Source organism: Nicotiana sylvestris, chromosome 1 (assembly GCF_000393655.2).
Source record: "Nicotiana sylvestris chromosome 1, ASM39365v2, whole genome shotgun sequence".
NCBI classification, from domain to species: domain Eukaryota; kingdom Viridiplantae; phylum Streptophyta; class Magnoliopsida; order Solanales; family Solanaceae; genus Nicotiana; species Nicotiana sylvestris.
In genome coordinates this window covers 121273001-121293847 of record NC_091057.1, presented here as the reverse complement: position 1 = coordinate 121293847, position 20847 = coordinate 121273001, and the positions used below count along the sequence as shown (strand labels likewise).

At 37.4% G+C, this 20847-nt stretch overlaps 1 protein-coding gene across 2 annotated transcripts; it reads left to right on the top strand.

The window, feature by feature from the left end:
• The first annotated feature begins 9662 nt into the window (after positions 1–9662).
• Positions 9663–19908, top strand: LOC104232094 (uncharacterized). 2 transcript variants are annotated; one of them, XM_009785193.2, is made up of 10 exons: positions 9663–10022; positions 10117–10173; positions 10989–11066; positions 11325–11378; positions 14014–14096; positions 14495–14594; positions 14672–14734; positions 18248–18526; positions 19185–19245; positions 19332–19908. In XM_009785193.2, the coding sequence occupies exons 1-10, from the start codon at positions 9741–9743 to the stop codon at positions 19436–19438; spliced, it is 1164 nt and encodes a 387-aa protein (XP_009783495.1). In that variant the 5' UTR covers positions 9663–9740; the 3' UTR covers positions 19439–19908. The 2 variants fall into 2 exon arrangements, with proteins under 2 accessions (XP_009783495.1, XP_009783497.1); XM_009785195.2 differs by lacking the exon at positions 11325–11378 and having other exon boundaries at positions 9692–10022.
• The last annotated feature ends 939 nt before the right edge of the window (positions 19909–20847 follow it).

The following is a 20847-nucleotide window of genomic DNA, read 5'->3' as shown; positions in this document are numbered from 1 at the left end:
TCTTCATTGATGATATTCTGGTTTATTCACGTAGTTAGGAGGAGCACGCAGAGCATTTGAGAGTTGTGTTATAGAGATTGAGAGAGGAGAAGCTTTATGCAAAATTCTCCAAGTGTGAGTTTTGGCTCAGTTCAGTGGCTTTCTTGGGGCACGTGGTGTCCAGCGAGGGTATTCAGGTTGATCCAAAGAAGATAGAGGCGGTTCAGAGTTGGCCTAGACCATCCTCGACCACAGAGATTCGTAGATTTCTTGGATTGGTAGGCTATTATCGCCGGTTTGTTCAGGGATTCTCATCTATCGCATCGCCTTTGACCAAGTTGACTCAGAAGGGTGTTTCATTTGTATGGTCGGACGAATGTGAAGAGAGCTTTCAGAAGCTCAAGACAGCTTTGACCATAGCTCAAGTATTGGTTTTGCCATCAGTTTCAGGTTCATATACCGTATATTGTGATGCCTCGAGAGTTGGGATTGGTTGTGTATTGATGTAAGAGGGTAAAGTTATTGCTTATGCATCTCGTTAGTTGAAGCCCCATGAGAAAAACTACCCTGTTCATGATTTGGAGTTGGCTGCCATAGTTCATGCATTAAAAATTTGGAGGCACTATTTGTATGGCGTATCTTGTGAAGTATTCACGGATCATCGTAGTCTTCAGCATTTGTTCAAGCAAAAAGATCTTAATTTAAGGCAGCGGAGGTGGTTAGAGTTGCTTAAGGATTATGATATCACCATATTGTATCATCCGGGAAAGGCCAATGTAGTGGCCGATGCTTTGAGCCGAAAGGCAGTGAGTATGGGGAGTTTGGTGTATATTCCAGTTGGGGAGAGACCTCTTGCAGTTGATGTTAAGGCCTTGGCCAATCGGTTCGTGAGATTAGATATTTTGGAGCCCAGTCGGGTGTTGGCCTGCGTGGTTTCTCAGTCTTCTTTATATGATCGCATTAGAGAGTGCCAATATGATGATCCGCATTTGCTTGTCCTTAAGGACAGAGTTCAGCATGATGATGCCAGAGAGGTGACCATTGGTGATGATGGAGTATTGAGGATGCAGGGCCGAATTTGTGTGCCTAATGTGGGTTGGCTTCGGGAGTTGATATTGGAGGAGGCTCATAGCTCGCGATATTCCATTCATCCGGGTTCCGCGAAGATGTATCAGGATCTTAGACAACATTATTGGTGGCAGAGAATGAAGAAAGATATTGTGGAGTTTGTAGCTCGGTGTCTCAATTGTCAGCAGGTGAAATATGAACATCAGAGACCGGGTGGCTTGCTTCAGCAGATGGTTATTCCTAAGTGGAAGTGGGAGAGGATCACTATGGATTTTGTTGTGGGACTTCCTCGGACTTTGAAGAAGTTTGATGCTATTTGGGTAATTGTAGATAGGTTGACCAAGTCCGCGCACTTCATTCCTATCTGTACTACTTATTCTTCAGAGCGGCTGGTAGAGTTATATTGTCGGGAGATTGTTCGGTTGCATGGTGTCCCAGTTTCAATCATATCAGATCGGGGCACTCAGTTTACTTCCCAGTTTTGGAAGTCTATTCAGCGAGAGTTGGGTACTCAGGTGCAGTTGAGCATAACTTTTCACCCTCAAACGGACGGGCAGTCCGAGCGCACTATTCAGATATTGGAGGATATGTTACACACCTGTGTTATTGGTTTCGGAGGGTCATGGGATCAATTTTTACCGCTTGTAGAGTTTGCTTATAACAACAGCTACCAGTCAAGTATTCATATGGCCCCATATGAGGCATTGTATGGGAGGCGGTGTAGATCTCTAGTTGGTTGGTTCAAGCCCGTTGAGGCTAGGCTATTGGGGATATATTTGGTTCAAGATGCCTTAGATAAAGTGAAGGTAATTCAGGAGAGACTTCGTACGGCGCAGTCGAGGCAAAAGAGTTATGCGGACCGGAAGGTTCGAGATATGTCCTATATGGTTGGCGAGAAATTCCTGTTGAAGGTTTCGCCCACGAAGGGTGTTATGAGATTCGGAAAGAAAGGGAAGTTGAGTCCGCGATTCATTGGGCCTTTTAAGGTGCTTCGGAGGATTGGGGAGGTGGCTTATATGCTTGCTTTGCCACCCAGCTTGTCGAGTGTGCATCCGGTATTTCATGTTTCTATGCTCCGGAAGTATGTTGGGGACCCGTCTCATGTTTTGGACTTCAGCACGGTTCAGATGGATGATGATTTGACCTTTGATGTGGAGCCAGTGGCTATTTTGGGTCGTCAGGTTCGAAAGTTAAGGTCGAAGGATATAGCTTCAGTGAAGGTGCAGTGGAGAGGTCGGCCAGTGGAGGAGTCTACCTGGGAGACCGAGCGGTAGATGTGGAGAATATATCCTCACCTATTTGAGGCTTCAGGTATGTTTCTTGACTCGCTCGAGGACGAGCGTTTGTTTAAGTTGGGGATGATGTGATGACCTGACTCGTCGTCTCATGAGTTAACGCTTCGTTTCCCCCATTTCTGCTTCTTTATGCTTCGTTATCCGTGTCTTATGTGGTCGAGTTGATTTGGTTTGCGTTGGAGTGGAATTTGGTAAGAAATGGGACATTTAGTCTCTTTTAAGAAGGGTTAGGTTGGAAAAGTCAACCGGATATTGACTTATGAGTTAGAGGGATCGGATGTGAGTTCCGATGGTTCGGTTAGCTTTGGGAGGTGATTTGTGGCTTAAGAGTGTGATCAGAAGTGGTTTTGGAGGTCCGGTGTAGAATTAGGCTTGAATTGGCGAAGTTAGTATTTTGGCAAATTCCGGTTAATAGGTGAGATTTTGATCCGAGGGTCGGAATAGAATTTTGAGAGTTGTTGTAGCTTTGTTATGTCATTTTGATATGTGTGCAAAATTTCAGGTCATTCGGACGAGGTTTGATAGACTTTTTGATCGAATTCGGAATTCGGAAGTTTTGGAATTCTTAGGCTTGAATCCGAGGGTGATTTGATGTTTTGATGTTGCTTTGAGCATTCCGAAGGTTGGAACAAATTTGAATTATGTTATGGGGTATGTTAGCATATTTGGTCGAGGTCCCATGAGGCTCGGATAAGTTTTGGAAGAAGATTTTTGCCGTTTTGAGCATAAGCATGTAATGATCCAAAGGTCCATTTTTAGTTCTAGAGATCGGAATTTGATTTCGAGACCTCCAGAATTTAAATAATGAATTATAGGAGTGATCTGGAAAGTTTGGTCTAATTTCATCAAGTCGCGATTAGGTTTTTGATATGAAGCATGAGTTAATTGTTTAACAAGCGAAATGGGTATTGAACTGAACAAATGAGCTCCGAATTGAGTTTCGATTGAAGAACTATGTTCGTATTATTATTTGTGACTCATAGGAACAAGAATCATCGAATTCCGGGTTCGTATGATGGAGTTAGAGATTTTTTAGTGAAAAACAAAGTTGCTGCAATTGCCTTGGACAGTTGTTGGATATTTTTAGCAGCTTGAACAGTGACGTGTGAACAGTACCCACATATGTGAACAGTACCCGCACGCGTGAACAGTACCCCGAAAATTTCTGGGCAGCTAAAGGGGCAGTCCATTTTTTTTCTTAGTTCCAAGCTCGGATTTTAGGCAATTTTGAGCGAAAAATCACGGGAATTCTTGAGGTAAGTCCCTTATGATCATTGTTAGTCAATATTATTGAATTATCATTGAATATTCCGGCTAGATTACGTGTTTTTGAGGTGTAAATCGGGAATTTGGGCCTAGAGATTTGAAAATATGATTTGATGGTTTGGACGCCGAATTGTTGTCGGATTTTGGAAAAATTTGTATGGTTGGACTCGTGGTTGGGTGAGGTTTCATATTTCGTAATTTTTGTCGGGTTCCGAGATGTGGGCCCCACGGGAGAATTTTGAGTACTATTTCGGATTTTTAATGGAAAATGTAGAATTTCATATGGAATTAATTCCTATAATTTTTATTAACTGAATCGAATTATTGTGACTAGATTCGAGACATTCGGAGGTCGATTTGAGAGACAAAGGCATTGTAGAGTAGTATTTTGCTCGGATTGAGGTGAGTAATGATGTTAAATGATGTCCTAAGGGTTTAAAACCCCGGATTGCACATCGTAGTGCTATATTGAGGTGACTTGCACGTCGGCCGGATATGCGAGTGTGGGGTAGATCACCATTGGGGATTGTGACTTGGTTCGTCCCGATTGATGAAATTACCTCGTATTTGACTGAAACTTATTTGTTATCATCATGATTTGGGTTGATTGCCATATTTGGGCTTCGTTCCAATTATTTGAACCCTTCGGGGATTTTTATCACTATTTCCTCACTGTTTTGACTTATATTTAAACTCAGTCCTGTTGATAATTATTGTTTTATAAACTCAGCCGATTTTATACAGATTTAAAACTCAAATGACATTTCTAAATGATCTTTTGGGCTGAGAACTTCTGTTTTACAAATGCCCGAGGGGCTTGTGATGATTTCTGGACTGAATGAGGCCGAGGGCCATGTGTGAGGATATGCTAAGTGATATGAGGCCGAAGGCCTGAGTTACTATTTATGCCACGCGATGGCTTGAGTGATGTGAGGATATGTTGAGTGATGATACCACGAGGTGGCTTGATATAGCACTTGGGCCGTAAGGGTCCCCTCTTGAGTCTGCACATCCACAGTGAGCGCGGGTACCCATTGTTCTGAGTGATTGATACTATTCTGAGCCCGAGGGGCTGATATGAGTGATTGTAAGGTAGCCCGAGGGGATGATACTATACTGAGTGATTGATACTGTGCCTGAGGGGCTGATACTATACTGAGTGATTGATATTGTGCTCGAGGGGCGGATTTCTACTTGTTATTTACCGCCAAATTACCTGTTTTACTTGTTTTAAAAGAGATTTAGATTGATATTTCACTGATTTACTGTTTTAAGTGATTTACTACTTCTGTATAGAATGTTTTGTGCCTTCACGTGTTTTCTTGCTTTCAGCCATTATTTATATTTGTTACTCACTGCGTCGGAGTACTCATATTACTCTCTGCACCGTGTGTGCAGATTCAGGCATAGCAGATTTCCACTCCTGAGAGCTGATCCTTCCGGTCCAGGCGGTGTTTCGGAGACTACGAGGTAGCTGCTGGCGTCTGCAGCCTCGTGCCTCCCTTATCTTATCATTTCTATGTTAATCGAACTATTGTATCGGATTTAGTATTTAGTAGACTTGTACCAGGATTCATTAGTTACTCATGACTTGTGACACCCCGGTTAGGGCTGTGTCGGGTTTGGATTTTCGCATTTTATCTATACTTTCCGCTACTTGGTATTCTTAAACCATGATTATACTTTATCTGTGTTAACTTATTATTTTTAAAGGACGAATTGGGTTAGACTGGCTGGCCTTGTCTTCACGAGAGGCGTCATCACGACCAGGTTCGGGATTTAGGTCGTGACACACGTGCCCCCACATGTATTTTTAGTACTTTTTTTATTCTTTCTTCTTTTTCTTATCCTTTTCTCTTATTTCTTATCATTCTCATTTTTTTGGTTATTTCATTCTCTTTCTTTTTGTTTTGGTCACCGACGACATAAAATGGTGGTCGTCGGAATTTCACAAACACCATTTTTTCCGGCGACATTTTTTTTATCCCGATCTAAGTGTGTTTTGTTTTATATATATATAAATTTTTCTTGAAAGTATAATTTATGTGTGGGAGGAAGAGAAAAAGAAATAAAAATGAATATAATCTGAGAAAACTTTTTCCAGTTAAAATTTCAATACATCATTTTTTTCCGGCGTGGGAAGGTTTTCCGATGATGAATTTTTCCACCAAATCCCCAAATCTGAGTGTATTTGGCTTTGCTTATGAATAGATCTTTTTGAGAGTTTAATTTGTGTGTGAAACAAAAAATGGAAGAAAAACGGTTGGACAAAGTCGCCGGTAAATGAATATCCACCGGAATTAGAGAAGAAACGAAAAAACAAAGTAAACGAAAAAAGACAAAGAAAAAGGAAAAGGAAAAAAAGTAAGAAAAAATGGTAAAAAAGAATAAAAAATAATCTGAAAAACGTTCTTTCTTGCTTCTCACTCTCCCAAAGGAGAGTGAAATACACACTCTCTGCCACATCAGCGTTAATGGTGCAAATAATTCCATTTAAAATTAGTTTAGGGGGTAATAGGATTCCCGCAAAGAAAAAGTGTGTAGTTGGAAATCCGGGTATAGGTCAGGGGGTACTTATGCATTTTTCCAAAAAAATTAACCATTTCTTCTATTTTTCTTTTTTGATATCATTCTTGCTAGTGTCATTGGATCCTAAAAATAGTCAAAAAGCAAAATAATAACTCATATTTATGGCAAAACAATCAAATGTTGACGTAATGAATGACTTTTTGGATAAGACTTAACTCTTTTACTACTACTTGAACTCTTATTTGGTGTGTTGATATCTCTTAAAAAATATTTCTTTCTTAAAATTTCAGTTTCTAAAATATTATTTTTCAATAATAATTATTTTTTGTAATAATGTAATTGAAAATATTATTCTTAATTCAAAACTCATTTTAGTTGGCTATCTAAAAATATATAAAATTCTTTAGCTAGTGAATTTGTTTTACTCTATTTTGATATTTGGTATTAACCATGTTAAATATCTGAGTTATTTGAATTATATGTAAATAACCTTAACATTTAAACCTTCTAAATAATTATACATAATCACCATATATTAATTAAGAAACACTACATGAAAAAGACTAATATTTTCTCAATTCTCGTAGTGATAATTTTATTTTTGCACTATTCTCATAGGTGTCATTGGAACCTAAAAATAGCCACAAAGTGAAATAATAACTCACATTTATGGCAAAGCACAAAGGTTGACACGATATAAACGATTCTTTAATTACGACGTGACTCTTATACTACAACTTGAACTCTTATTTGGTATGATTTTATCTTTCAAAAAATATTTTTATTTTGAAATTTCAATTTCTGAAACTTTATATATATTATAATAATGATTATTTTTATAATGATGCAAGTGAAGATATTATCCTTAATTTAAAATTCACTTTAATCGGCTATCTAAAAATTTAAATAATTCTTTGGCCGGATTTATTTCAGTATGACTCCTCTTTATGTTTATCGATATCTCTAGCCCCAAAATTTGAATTTTCAATACCCTATATATACAAAAATTTTGTTCTTTGAATCATTAAATGTTAAATTAGTTGATTATTATTATAAAATATTGCATATATTGTCTTAAAATTGTCAAGTAGTTTATTTTTCGACACCATACTTGGCTTAACCTCAATGCAAACTACTCAAATTGCATTCCAATTCAAATTCGAATATCACATAAGTTTGTTGGTAATAGTGATTTTTTAAAAACGACACATAATGTAAATTAAAAAAAAAATCTAAGATATCCTTATCTTATAATCTATGTATTTGAGTTGAAAAAAAATATATTTGAAATCGATGAGATTAACTTTCAAAAATTTTATACTCAACAAAGATGAAACATAAGAAGAAATTTGTTGTTATCTTTTATTACTCGTTTTTAGATTTTTCTAACATTTTTTTCAATATATATTTTCTTTTATCTTATTTTTTATGTCATTATTTCTTTTGTTACAAAAAATTAATTTATTTCACTATAAAAGGATGAGTTTTAATAAAAAATTATCTACATATGAACTTTAATTATATTTTTAGTCTTTGGTTGAAATTATTTCATATTTTTCTTTTGGATTTATTTAATTAGCCTAAATAGGTGCTCACCCGACCACTTAAATTAAAAAGTTGAATGATGTGTAATTTATATATAATCCATATATAATATGTGTATAGTCGTGTGTTGTCAGTATATCATCTATTTATATTAGCTATAAAAAGTAAACAACAAATATGACCAGATATTATGTAAATATTCCATAAGATTTTGATTTTTTGAGTTCATCCATTATATAACTTCTATTATAATAATTTTAAAACTCTCTACTAATGTTCAAAAATAAATTATCTTTTTATTATCTTTGAATTAAAAAAATAAAGAGTTTTTCAAAATAATTTGTTTACATTTTATAGGATTTTAAATGAGGAACAGTTTTAAAGTTATATGGAGTAGTTTTTTTCCTAGAGGCGGAGTAGTATTTAAATAATTAGAAAAATAGCAAAAGTTCCTAACATGATTGCATATGATCATTAACCGAATTAAGTGATAACATGATAAAAAAAGATAAATTTTATTTTTAATTTAAATTCGAGTTTTAGAACTTTATCTATAAATTCAAAATTATCTTTTAATTCAAATTTCATATATATATATATATTATATTTGTATTTAACTAAAATAGTCAAATATAGAATAAATTTACCATATACTATTGACATTTATTAGCTTGCCACTTGGCTTAACCATAATGTCAATTATATACGGTAACTTTTTTGCTTTAATATATATATATAGAGAGAGATTCGAGCTTTAGAACTTTATCTATAAATTCAAAATTATCTTTTAATTCAAATTTCATATATATATATATATATATATATATATATATATATATATATATATTATATTTATATTTAACTAAAATAGTTAAATATAGAATAAATTTACCATATATTATTGACATTTATTAGTTTGCCACTTGGCTTAACCATAATGTCAATTATATATGGTAACTTTCTTGCTTTAATATATATAGATATAGATATATAGATAGATTTTGCACGCCTAACCACCTCAGATTCAGCAAATCAAAATGATTATAATGTGAAGTGGATAATAAAATCATACAAAAATTCAAAACACGAAAGGTGTTATTAGGCCTATAATAACCATTTTAATTTGTATTATATTCTACAGTTATTTATCTTTCCTTTATTAATGATATCGTGTGTATCCAAATAAAATTCTATTATTTATTTTTGTAGGTTTAAACGACAATTTAGTCTTCTTGACCGACAGACAAGTAACCATAGGATGATCAACAGAAACAATTGTATCTGTTTCATGTATAATGATATACTCAAATTTATTTTAATAATATTATTTTACAAAAAAATATGACATGACACGGTATACACGTGCGAGAAATTAGTAAAAATAGAACGGTATAGTCAGTTTTCGGAATGGTCATTCAAAAATAACCAGCGTTTACGAAGTCAATGAAAATAGCCACTATTTTGCTGCAACAGAGACCAGTTCAGCATAATATACTGGAGTTCGGTGCACCTGTATATAAACTCCAGCATATTATGCTGGACCGGTATACTTTGCTGGCTCCAGTATAATATACTGGAGACTGAAGCACTGGTGCTCCAAACTCCAGTATATTATCCTGGACAATTATACTTGCTGGAACTCCAATATATTATGCTGGAGTTCTAGTGTACTTATGCTGGAACTCCATCATATTATGCTGGAGTTCCAGCATACTTATCCTGGAACTCTAGTATAATATGCTGGAGTTCAAACATACTTATGCTGGAACTCCAGTATAATATACTGGCGTATTTTTTCGTTTTGAACAGTGTTTTCGCTCATATTTATCTTTACATGAAAAGTGACTAAATTTCAATTACTTTTGAAACTGAGCTGTTTTTAAACGATCAGTTGTAAATATGACTATTTTTGAATTTCTCCCGATAAATTAAGTAGAAAAGTATAAAAAGAAAAGAAGTCGGGGCGGATCCATCATTATTCGGGCTCCCACCAAAATTCCCTTAAACCCTCATATAGCATTTCTAACGTTGAGAACTACAACTCCAAAAACAGTGCAAATGACAGACGATCAATCACAACCGTTGATCTCGGAGATTAGTAAGCACTCGCTCGATCCACGGGCTGAATCTCCCCAACGGCGTTCCAAAATCGCCAAGGTAAACGACGACAACATCGCCGTCGAAGTCGTTGAAGAGGAAGAGCAGAAAGAGTCAGTTACTAGACCAATGAATCCTAATCCTCGGCTACAGCGGTACTTGATAGCAATCGAGTATATAGGAACTCGCTTCGCCGGCGCACAGCAACAAACTAATTGTAGAACTGTAGTCGGTGTACTTGAGGTAAATTTATCATTTCTATTTCAAATTGAGTAAGGATTTCTAATTCTCGATAAATGCAGCAGTTGAGAAACGTTTATTCTTTTCTGTTTTGCAGGAAGCATTTCAGAAGTTTGTTGGACAGCCAGTGTCTATATTTTGCTCCAGTCGAACTGTAAGTTTGTTTTGTTTCTGGTTATTATTATTATTAGCTACGCCTAATCACGTGTCAATGTATTATTATTTCCTGTTTCATATCTTGCATCAGAAATATATAACGTGGATTATCCGGAGCTCAGACGCGATATTGATTGTTTTGAGTATTAGGAATCGTTTATGTTTTGTCTTCAGAATTCAATCTTTGAATTTAAATCTACTAGATGTGGAAGTATCAATTTGATGTTAAAACTTCCTCTATACTTCTAATCATTTCCTTTCTCTTTTTATAAAGTACCCAGCTTTTATTTTGTGCTAATATTTTTTTGATCAAGTTTATTTTTTGCTATTTGAGGAATAATAATATTGTGAAAGTGAAGAGTTATTAGGCGCTTACCCTTTCTCATCTACTCTTCATCCTTCTCTGTCGGGTTACCACCTTTTTTTTCAGTGTTCATATTTACTTTTTTTGCAATCTTGACTATAGAAATCAGTTGTATTTTTTTTATCTCTACTGAGTCAATGTTGAAACCTGTTAGTGAAATCACTGGTCAACGATAGGTGGCAAAGAAATGTTCTCTGTGGGGTTGTCATGGAAGAGGCACAATTTTGCCCAAATGGAAAAACTTTTATGCATTTTCAAAAAGTTTTTCTTGAATAAAGCACTGTAATTTTCCGGTTTGATAATGACATCCTTTTACTAATTTTCTTCTTTCCTTTTCAGCGGATCCAATTTCCTGTGAAAGATGGTTATTTATTTCTATTTAGCTCACAGGAAATTTCAAAATGTTAAATATCAATTCACACTTACAGCTTTTCTCGATTTATCTTTAGGATGCTGGAGTACACGCTTTATCAAATGTTTGCCATGTAGATGTTGAAAGGATAAGCAAAAGGAAACCTGGTGAAGTGGTACTTTCTGTTTGTATTTTGTGTTATTTAGCCCTCATAGTTATCTGTACACATGACTGAGTGACCAATTTTGTTCTATTCCTTGCAAATATATAAGCTCTAACTAACTTCTGAGCTGTTCAGCTATGAGGTCTCATACTAAATCTTGCTAATTGAGACTTGCACTATCCAAATAAATTGCGTTTTAAGGTTATTGTACATCTTTATTCATTTAAGTTAGCTCTTCTAAATTTTATTGCTTGCATTGTTCCCGTGCAGTTACCTCCTCATGAACCTTTGGTGGTACAAAGAGCTGTGAACCATTTTTTACAGGTTTAGTTCTTCATCTAGCAAGTTCTGATTCCTGATATTTGTAATTTGGCGAAATGACTTCCTGGCCACTAAGGTCCCACTTTTTTTTTATCAAATTAATTTTTTCTACACATATCCCTTCCACTCCCTCAGAACCCGCCGGAAAAAAACCTTATCGAACTAGGAATCAATTTGAAAAACTTTAGATTTTATCATCGGCAACGGCTCCGGTAATTCTCTGTTTTCTATCCCACCCAATACCTTTCACTTTCATTGTTTATCATCTTCTCACCAAGAAAATATGAACTATTTGCAAAACCTTTTACCACAAAAAATTACAAGGAAAATATCACCAAAACTAAAAGACTAAAATTACCACCTCCAAAGATCAAAGAGAAAAATCATGAAGCAGTGAACAACTTTTACCATGATTGAAATCAGACTCAACTTTTCCCAACAAATCAACAAATAATTTCAACAAATCAAAGCAGCGACCATGATCGAAATCAGACCCATTTTTCCCCAACAAATCAGTAGATAATTTCAGCATGACGTACATATATATAAGTGTAATCAACGGAGCACGACGTACAACAATTCAAAGCCAAGTCAACGACCGTGTGAAGCTCAACGTCGGAGGCAAGCTCTTTGAAACTACAGTATCAGCACTTCGCTTTGGTGGACCCGATTCTCTCTTATCCGCCTTATCAAACCGGAATTCTGACGAACCAGAACAAATCAGAAAATAATTTTAGCACGACGTACATATATATTGGAGTGTGATTGATAGTGAAAAATTGAAGAATAAACAAATATAACGGTTTAATATGAAGCTTTGGAGTGTGATTTATCAAAAATTTTGTTACAGGCTTAATTGGGAATAAAGGAGAAAGAAGAGAAATGGATGGATGAGGGATTACGGGGTGGCGACAATGAGTGAAGAAAAGGAAGGGGCAGGGGTAAGGGTACGGGGAGGAATAAATAGAGGTGGATCTTTTTTTTTTAAAAAAAATTTATCGTATTCACGCGCTTTATACACGTGATTAACACGCAATTGACCACATCAGCTTTAATATTGCTACATAAGCATAACCAACGGTCAAAAGTGTTTATTAGTATCTATTTTCTCAAGTAAAGGTGTTCAAATGGGAAACCCAAAAGTTCATATATCGGCTTTACAAACTGATGCAAGTTTAAGTGGCCAGGAAGCCATTTCGCGTTGTAATTTTGTATCATCCTCCAAAAGTCCTAATTTTGAACTTGACTGATCTTTCTGTTATGTTTCCTTTGGGAAGTTTGTTCCCTTTTTTTGGGGAATCTTTTCTTCTTTTTATGTGCATATGGAGGCTCTTCAAAGTTCTGATCTTTAAATTGTCTTCTTTCTTTATAATGAATCAGCAGAGTTCTTCAAGTGTTTTCAGTAATCTCGTCATTAATGCACAGCTGTAAATGTTGAGCAATTTTGGCGCGCTAAAGTGTATTTCTGATAATACTTCTCGAATTAAATAGTACTTTAAAAAAAATGTAGTGGGGATAATATTCACTTTAAGCTTCAAAAGTCGCATTTTCTGTATAAATGCACAAGTTATCACATCAATCACGCCATCATGTAAAGGTCATTTTTCAACTCATACTTGGCTCATTTTTGTTCAGATGGACAACGAATAATAACTGGTCACTAGAAAAACGATATGCTTGTGAAAAATGGAGGGAGTTCGATAAAAATGTGATATTCCTCTTTTTTGTACTGATTGCTAATAATATGTTTAATCCGAATTTGTCTACGCCAAACTTCAAATTTGTGGGGATTATTGCAGAAGATGATTTGAGGTCTTACAGGAGCAAGAGGATGATCATCTTTGCCCAATTGTCCTTGGATTATCTCCTTGAATAAATGGTGATGTCCTACTCCTGCGTAAAAGGAAAATAAGCAAGAACCCTTTTATGTGATGAACAAGGTTAATGTAGACTGTAAGGTTAAAACTAGAATTGTATCACTGAGACAGTCAGGTGAAATTTACATCGGTTCGATTACATTCAGTCAGGTAGGATTGTGCCTTTTATGATGGGCATGAAGTTAAGTCAAATCCTTGTTCGTCGAACCTTAAAAGAAAGTCAAATCCTTGTTCTTCAAAGTCCGAACTTCGTTAAGTCCCCGTAGGAAGATAAGACATACAGAGAGAATGGCAAAAGGCAGGAAGAGTAGCAAGGTAACTTCTTTTGTTACTTTACTCTTATGTTTGGTTGGGGGAGAAATAGGAGGGTCGGAGGAATGGAAATAAATGTGGAGAGGTAAGAGCTATTTCCCACGTTTCGAGAAGCAAGTGAGAAAGAAGCCGGAGTAAACGAGGAAGGGATGGGAAATCCTGCGCGCCACCTTACTCATTCGTTCCAATCGACTAGAAGTAAATTATGGATACTTCAACCATGTAAACCACTCATTTCTCTCTCCTTTTACTGTTACCTTTCATTTCCTGCAACAAAACATGATATTAATCAAATTGGTATTAAGTCTGTTAAATTATATTAAGAGTGAAACTCGGATTCACATGTTTTGGTGGTAGTGAAGTCAATTGTCATGATACCAAATCCTTATATCTCCTAACGTTTTATCTGGAAGTACTCACTATTTTTCTTCATTATGGTTTGCTTGCAGAAGAACGGGGGTGATATAATGGTTATTGACATTCGGCGTGTTCCAGCTGATTTTCATGCCAGATATAAAGCTCAAGAACGCACGTAGGTATCAATATCTTGATCATGTAGAATTAGTTTGCATACTGAATCTGTACATGCTCAAATGGTTATGTGACATGCCATCTCTTAAAATTGATTTTCTGATGTGTGCGTGGAATGTTAGCCCCAGGGAATAGTCTTCTGTCCGGCTAGGATGATGTTACTCCTTATTGTTCTCTATCCATTTTGAGAGTTGATGTTTAGCAGAATAATGGTGATTTTAATCTAAGTAAATTTTTGCTCCCATAAGGCGCTGCCAGTCTGAGACACTCAATATTTGGGTACCCACTTCACAGTTCACACACTTAACATGACATGCTAAATCTTGGTTTGCCAATCATTCCATGTGACACTTGTGATTATGAGATGACTGAAGTTGGTCCTTGAGAATCTTGTTTTAGGTACTTCTACCGCTTGTTATCTGGGCCGGAGTGGGCATCAAGCTTCGAGAAAGACCGAGCTTGGCATGTGCCTGAGAGTCTGGATCTTCCTGCCATGCAGGTTGACTAACTGGACAAATCTTTTTATATGTTGGTTTTCTGATCCTCTATAATGGAATTGTTTTGTGTATTTTCCAGAAGGCATGCAACGTTCTTGTTGGACGTCATGATTTCAGTTCTTTCAGAGCAGCTGCTTGTCAGGTCAGCCTTTCTTTCCTGGATAAGTAGCAGTGTTTTTTATCTCTTGTTTTACATTTCTACCTTATGTTTCTCTTCTTTCAACATATTCGCCAAAAATCTTGACTTGTATACAGTAAATACTTTTTATGATTTTCCTTTGAAAATATGGAGCAAAATAGGCCTACTGGAAAGGTAGATGGTTGAAATATTTTCCGACAGTTATTGCCATTGCATGACAACTGACTGCAGAAATGTACAAAGATGATTACGTAGTATATATTTTGTCAATCTGTTGGAAAATTGACTTATGCTCTAGGTTAGAGGAAGAAACTCTATTTTTCTCTCTTTTATCTTGCTATCAAGCTGTCGAGTCATAAGTAATGTTTCAGCTCCATTTGATCATACGCCTCTACTAGCTACCAATTTCTTTAGCCATATTAGTTTGCTGAGTTGTTTTATTGTACCTATACTTTATATTCCTTTTGAATGGGTAGTTGAATAGATATTCTGGAATCTCAAGGCTAAAAACTTTTTACTGTTAGTTAAATGATCTTTGTGATCTATTAAACAGAACACTTGGCTAGGCTATTGGTTTAGGAATGTGCTTCCTCTGCATCCAAGTTCCAGTTGCCAATGCGAGGCCACAGGACGTATGTTGAATATCAAAAGGAATTAAAGGGAAAGGAAACAGAAAAAGGACTGGACTGACAAATCTTTAAAACTTTTAACTGAACTATGAAATGAGTCTATCCATTGTGATGGAGATTTATAGTTGTAATCTGTCTTCAGCTGCTAGTTATACTTCTTTACTTCTTGATGTGTTGTCATTTCCATTGCATGGATGAATAAAGTTAATTAACCTCATTGCGTTATATCATGGGAATGAAGATTGTCGGCAATGGGAGCTTGGAGAAGTAGTGGGGACGCAAACACTATGTGGTCGACAACGGCGGACTATATAAGGAAGGCGGCGAGAGAGGTGTTAGGGGTATCTTCAGGCCGCACCGGTGGCCACAAAGGAGACTGGTGGTGGAATGCAGTTGTACAAGGTAAAGTGGAAGCGAAGAAGGTGGCTTACCTGCGGTTAGTGGGGAGCACTGGAGAGGAGGAGAAGAGAGCGAACATTGCGAGATATAAGGTAGCTAGGAAGGAGGCAAAGATGGCAGTGACGGAGGCAAAGACGACAGCTTTTGCTCGTTTGCATGAGGAACTAGGGAACAAAGGCGGGGAGAAGAAGTTACTCCGACTCGCTAAGGTGAGAGAGAGGACGGCTCGGGATTTGGACCAAGTGAGGTGCAAAAAGATGAGGACGACAAAGTTTTGTTGGGGGATGACCAGATAAAGAGGTGATGGCAGACCTACTTTCATAAACTTCTAAATGAGGAAGGGGATCAGGATATTGTACTAGATGAATTGAGGAACGCCGAAAGCCCCCATGTACTAAGTGATTGTCGGGACATTGAGGTCGATGAGGTCATGGAGGCAATGCGTAAGATGAGAAGGGGCAGAGCTACCGGACCAGATGAAATTCCGGTTGAGCTTTGGAGGTGTGTGGGTAGAGCAGGCTTGGAATGGCTTACTAAGTTGCTTAATGTTATATCCAAGACTAATAGGATGCCCGAAGAGTGGAGGTGGAGTACAATGGTCCCGTTGTATAAGAACAAAGGCGATATCCAGATCTGTAACAACTATAGGGGTATTAAATTACTAAGTCATACCATGAAAGTCTGGGAGAGAGTGGTAGAAATGAGAGTGCGAAGGACGGTGTCTATTTCAGACAACCAGTTCGGGTTCATGCCGGGGCGATCTACCACAGAAGCTATCCACCTTATTAGGAGGATGGTGGAACAATACAGGGATAAGAAGAAGGATCTCCACATGGTGTTTATCGATCTAGAGAAAGCGTACGACAGGGTTCCTAGGGAGGTCTTATGGAGATGCTTAGAGGCTAAAGGGGTCCCGGTTGCCTACATTAGGGCGATTAAGGACATGTATGATGGAGCTAAGACTCGGGTTAGGACAGCAGGAGGCGATTCAGATTATTTTCCGGTTAGTACGGGGTTGCACCAAGGGTCTGCATTCAGCCCTTTCCTATTTGCCCTGGTGATGGATGCTATAACGCATCATATTCAGGGGAGGTGCCATGGTGCATGCTATTTGCTGATGACATAGTCCTAATCGACGAGACACGACGCGGCGTCAGCGAGAGGTTAGAGGTTTGGAGACATACCCTTGAGTCCAAAGGTTTCAGGTTGAGCAGGACGAAGACGGAATACCTTGAGTGCAAATTTGGGGCAGAGCCGACGGAAGCGGGAGTGGAAGTGAGGCTTGATTCTCAAGTCATCCCTAAGAGGGGTAGTTTCAAGTACCTGGGGTCGTTTATTCAGGGGTCCGGGGAGATCGACGAGGATGTCACACACCGTATAGGGGTGGGGTGGATGAAATGGAGGTTAGCGACGGGAGTCCTGTGTGACAAGAAAGTGCCACTGTTACTGAAAGGTAAATTTTATAGGGCAGTGGTTAGGCCTGCTATGTTGTATGGGACCGAGTGTTGGCCGGTGAAGATCTCACACATCCAGAGGATGAAAGTTGCAGAGATGAGGATGTTGAGGTGGATGTGCGGGCATACAAGGAAGGATAAGATTAGAAATGAAGATATTCGAGAGAAGGTGGGTGTGGCCCCCATGGAGGACAAGATGCGGGAAGCAAGACTCAGATGGTTCGGGCACATTCAGAGGAGGAACACTGATGCACCGGTGAGAAGGTGTGAACGACTGGCGGTGGTGGGTACGAGGAGAGGTAGAGGGAGACCTAAGAAGTATTGGGGAGAGGTGATCAGGCAGGATATGGCGCGACTTAGGGTTACTGAGGACATGACCCTAAACAGGGAATTGTGCAGATCGAGCATTAAGGTTGTAGGTTAGGGGAAATTGTGATGTCTTTTTTACAGCGCACTAGAGTGAGACTAGCCAGTTAGGAATTAGTCTTAGAATGCTATTGATCAACTATTGATGATGGGCTTTATCTTCTGTGTATTAATACCTTACATCTTTCTCGTATTTCCTATATCTCTTATATTGTTGTTACTTTGTTTTTTATGGAATTTATGTAATGTTATGGATTTTACGGTAGTTTATGTTGTTTTATTATGAGTCTATTGATAGTACTAATATAGTGTCTCTTGTTGCCTCTTTGAGCCGAGGGTCTCCTGGAAACAGCTTCTCTGCCCCTCGGGGTAGAGGTAAGGTCTGCGTACATATTACCCTCCCCAGACCCCACTTGTGGGATTACACTGAGTTGTTGTTGTTGTTGTTGTTGTTGTTGTTGTTGCGTTATATCATGGGAAAATAGGCATTGTAGCAAGTTTGGGTGATTTGTAAATAATGGCATAAACAAGACATTATCTTCTTATGTGAAAATGCTTGTTACACCTAAATTATCTTCTTTTCCACTCGTCCCATTAAGATTTCCGTAGGAACTCCGGATAAATTTAATATTTTAATATTTATATTTGCTGCTTTCAAACATTAACAGGCAAACTCACCCATCAGAACTTTGGAAGAACTTAACGTTACTGAGGTTGTTTCAACTCCATATTTTCCATCAATCTCAGAGAGACTACGGAGCAATAGTGTGATGGAAGATCCAACTGTATCCTTGGGTTCAGACACCGACCATTCCCATACTTCTTTGACCTCCAATGAGGGGAAGTCAGACGGCACAAATGGCGAGGCTTGCCAAGACTTTGGCCTAAGAAGAAAACACCGTTGCTTTGTGGTGACAGCAAGAGCACGATCTTTCCTTTACCATCAGGTTGGTATTTGGATTCTTCCAAATTTTTGTTGTCTTTGCTTTTTACTGGTTTTTTTACCTCCCCAACCAAAAGAGACGTTGATAAATGATAAATAAAGTGCAAAAATTGGACTAGGGAAAAGATAATTTTTGTATCACATTACTTATTTAGTCTCAGTTTTAGGTGAAACACTTTCATATTCTAGTTTGAAAATTTTGTCGTTTCAGAATAATAATGTCTAATACAACCTTTACGTGATCCAAGAGTTTGATTTAACATTGTTACCGGATTTTTTCCTTAAAACATTTACACATGAAACTTAACAATTAACTCGAACTACTCTTTAGTCTCCATGCCAAATCAATCGTATCACATGAGATGGTCTGGGTTTGCTGTTTTTTGAGCAACTTTTAACAAAATTGACTTATCTTTTTGCTTTTTGAGGTTTGTTTCCGAGAAATTGAGTGGGTAAATGGTATTTCTGGATTTATTTAAATAAAGAGAAAGATGGAGTTGATGGATTCGGACTAATACATAGATACAAACACTAATAACACATGGGAACAATGTGTGCAAGCTTCTGGATCTTGCATTTAGTACCAAGCTGATATCATCAAATTTGTCATTTTCTATCAAATAGGTTTCACACATCAATTATTAAAAATAAATCTTATGCAGGTTAGGCTGCTTGTTGGAGTCCTTAAAGCAGTTGGGGCTGGAGATCTAACAGTTCCTGATGGTATTGCTCTTATGCTATACGTCTGATGTCAGCGGATATAGAGGGTTTTGTCTGACCACTGATTTATCTTTGATGCATCATTTCAGTAAAACGCATCCTTGAAGCAAAATCCATCACTGCTGCAAGTCCGATGGCTCCTGCTTGTGGTCTTTATCTTGGACACGTCAAATATGATCTGCCTCCTGACTCCTGAGACTTGACAAAACCAATCAAATTTTTCCAGTGAACTAGCTTGATGTTCTGTGATGAATTATGCATGTATTTCTAGATCTAGGGGCCTGCACAACTTCTTGTTAACAGCTAGCATTTCGTGCATATAGTGGCACCTGATGAAACTTCACTACTCACTTCAATCCTAGGGGCCCGGATGAGATTCATCCCTCTTGCAATCCAGCAGGCATCATTCTTTTACTAGAGAAATGATTTTGCTCTAGTAGAGGTTCACTACAGAAAACATAAAGTGATACTCCAGGATGTAGTTCTGTGGTAGCCAGGAAGGCACTTCTTGAGGAGTTGCAGGAATTAGCCAGTGTTCATTTATGCACTTATTTCCTATTCATTTCACCTTGCTTCTAGTGTAATAAACTATATGGAAAAAGGGGCAAAATACCCTTGTACTATTAGAAATAGTTAATATTTACCCTCACTTTCCGTTCAAATCTACCCTGCCGTTAGTAAAGTAAACAAAAATGCCCCTGTTACTAATAGTTGTCCATAGTGGCACAACATTCATCAACTTTTAAGCCTAGGTGGAGTGCATATCATTATTTTTTTTTAGTTTAAAACAAATAACTAAACCTACCTCTTCCTTAATTAAAATCTTCTTCCTCTAAACTCTACCACTGCTAGCATTATTCTTTAGATTTCAGCTTACTTTTAGAGGAGTTTTGAAACTAAACCAAACTCCATTTTGCAAACGCGTCTGTTTTCAAAAACTCGAATTGTGGGACGTAGTGCAATCTACGTCTCACAAATGTGTCCATCTCTGATGGGGATCTCATCGCCAAGCTTGCCCCCAAAGGAAAAAACCCAAAAAGTGAATGGCCAAATAAATTGTTGGTTCTCACCGTTTCAGCCTGCCAAGATTCTGTGAAAATTGATGAAGAATAGAATTTAAATCCGCCAAAGAAAAGATTTGAAGTTCATTTTGGGTTTTTTTCTTTGGGGCAAGCTTGGCGATAGATCCCCATCAGAGATGGACATATTTGTGGGACGTTGATTGCACAATCCTGGTTTTTGGAAACCGACGCATTTGCAAAATGGAGTTTGGTTTAGTTTCAAAACTCCTTTAAGAGTAGGCTGAAATCTAAAGAATAATGCTGCAGTGGTAGTCTTTAGAGGAGAAGAAGACTTTAATTAATGAAGGGGTAGGTTAAGTCATTTGTTTTAAAAAATATTGTAAAAAATTATGACATGGAGTACACCTAGACTTGACAATTGATGGGTCCCGTGCCACTATGGACAATTGTTAGTGAGAGGGATATTTTTGTTTACTTTGCTAACGGCAGGGGTAGATTTAAACGTAAAGTATAACGAAGGATACATGTGAACTATTTTCAATAGTACATGGATATATTTGACCCTTTTCCATAAACTATATGT

Excerpts from the sequence above, each read along its gene's own strand:
- LOC104232094 (XM_009785193.2), top strand. The coding sequence starts at position 9,741 with ATGACAGACGATCAATCACAACCGTTGATCTCGGAGATTAGTAAGCAC. Across the intron at positions 11,067-11,324 it reads AAAGGAAACCTGGTGAAGTG|TTACCTCCTCATGAACCTTT; the intron begins GTACTTTCTGTT and ends GTTCCCGTGCAG. Across the intron at positions 14,735-18,247 it reads TCAGAGCAGCTGCTTGTCAG|GCAAACTCACCCATCAGAAC; the intron begins GTCAGCCTTTCT and ends AAACATTAACAG.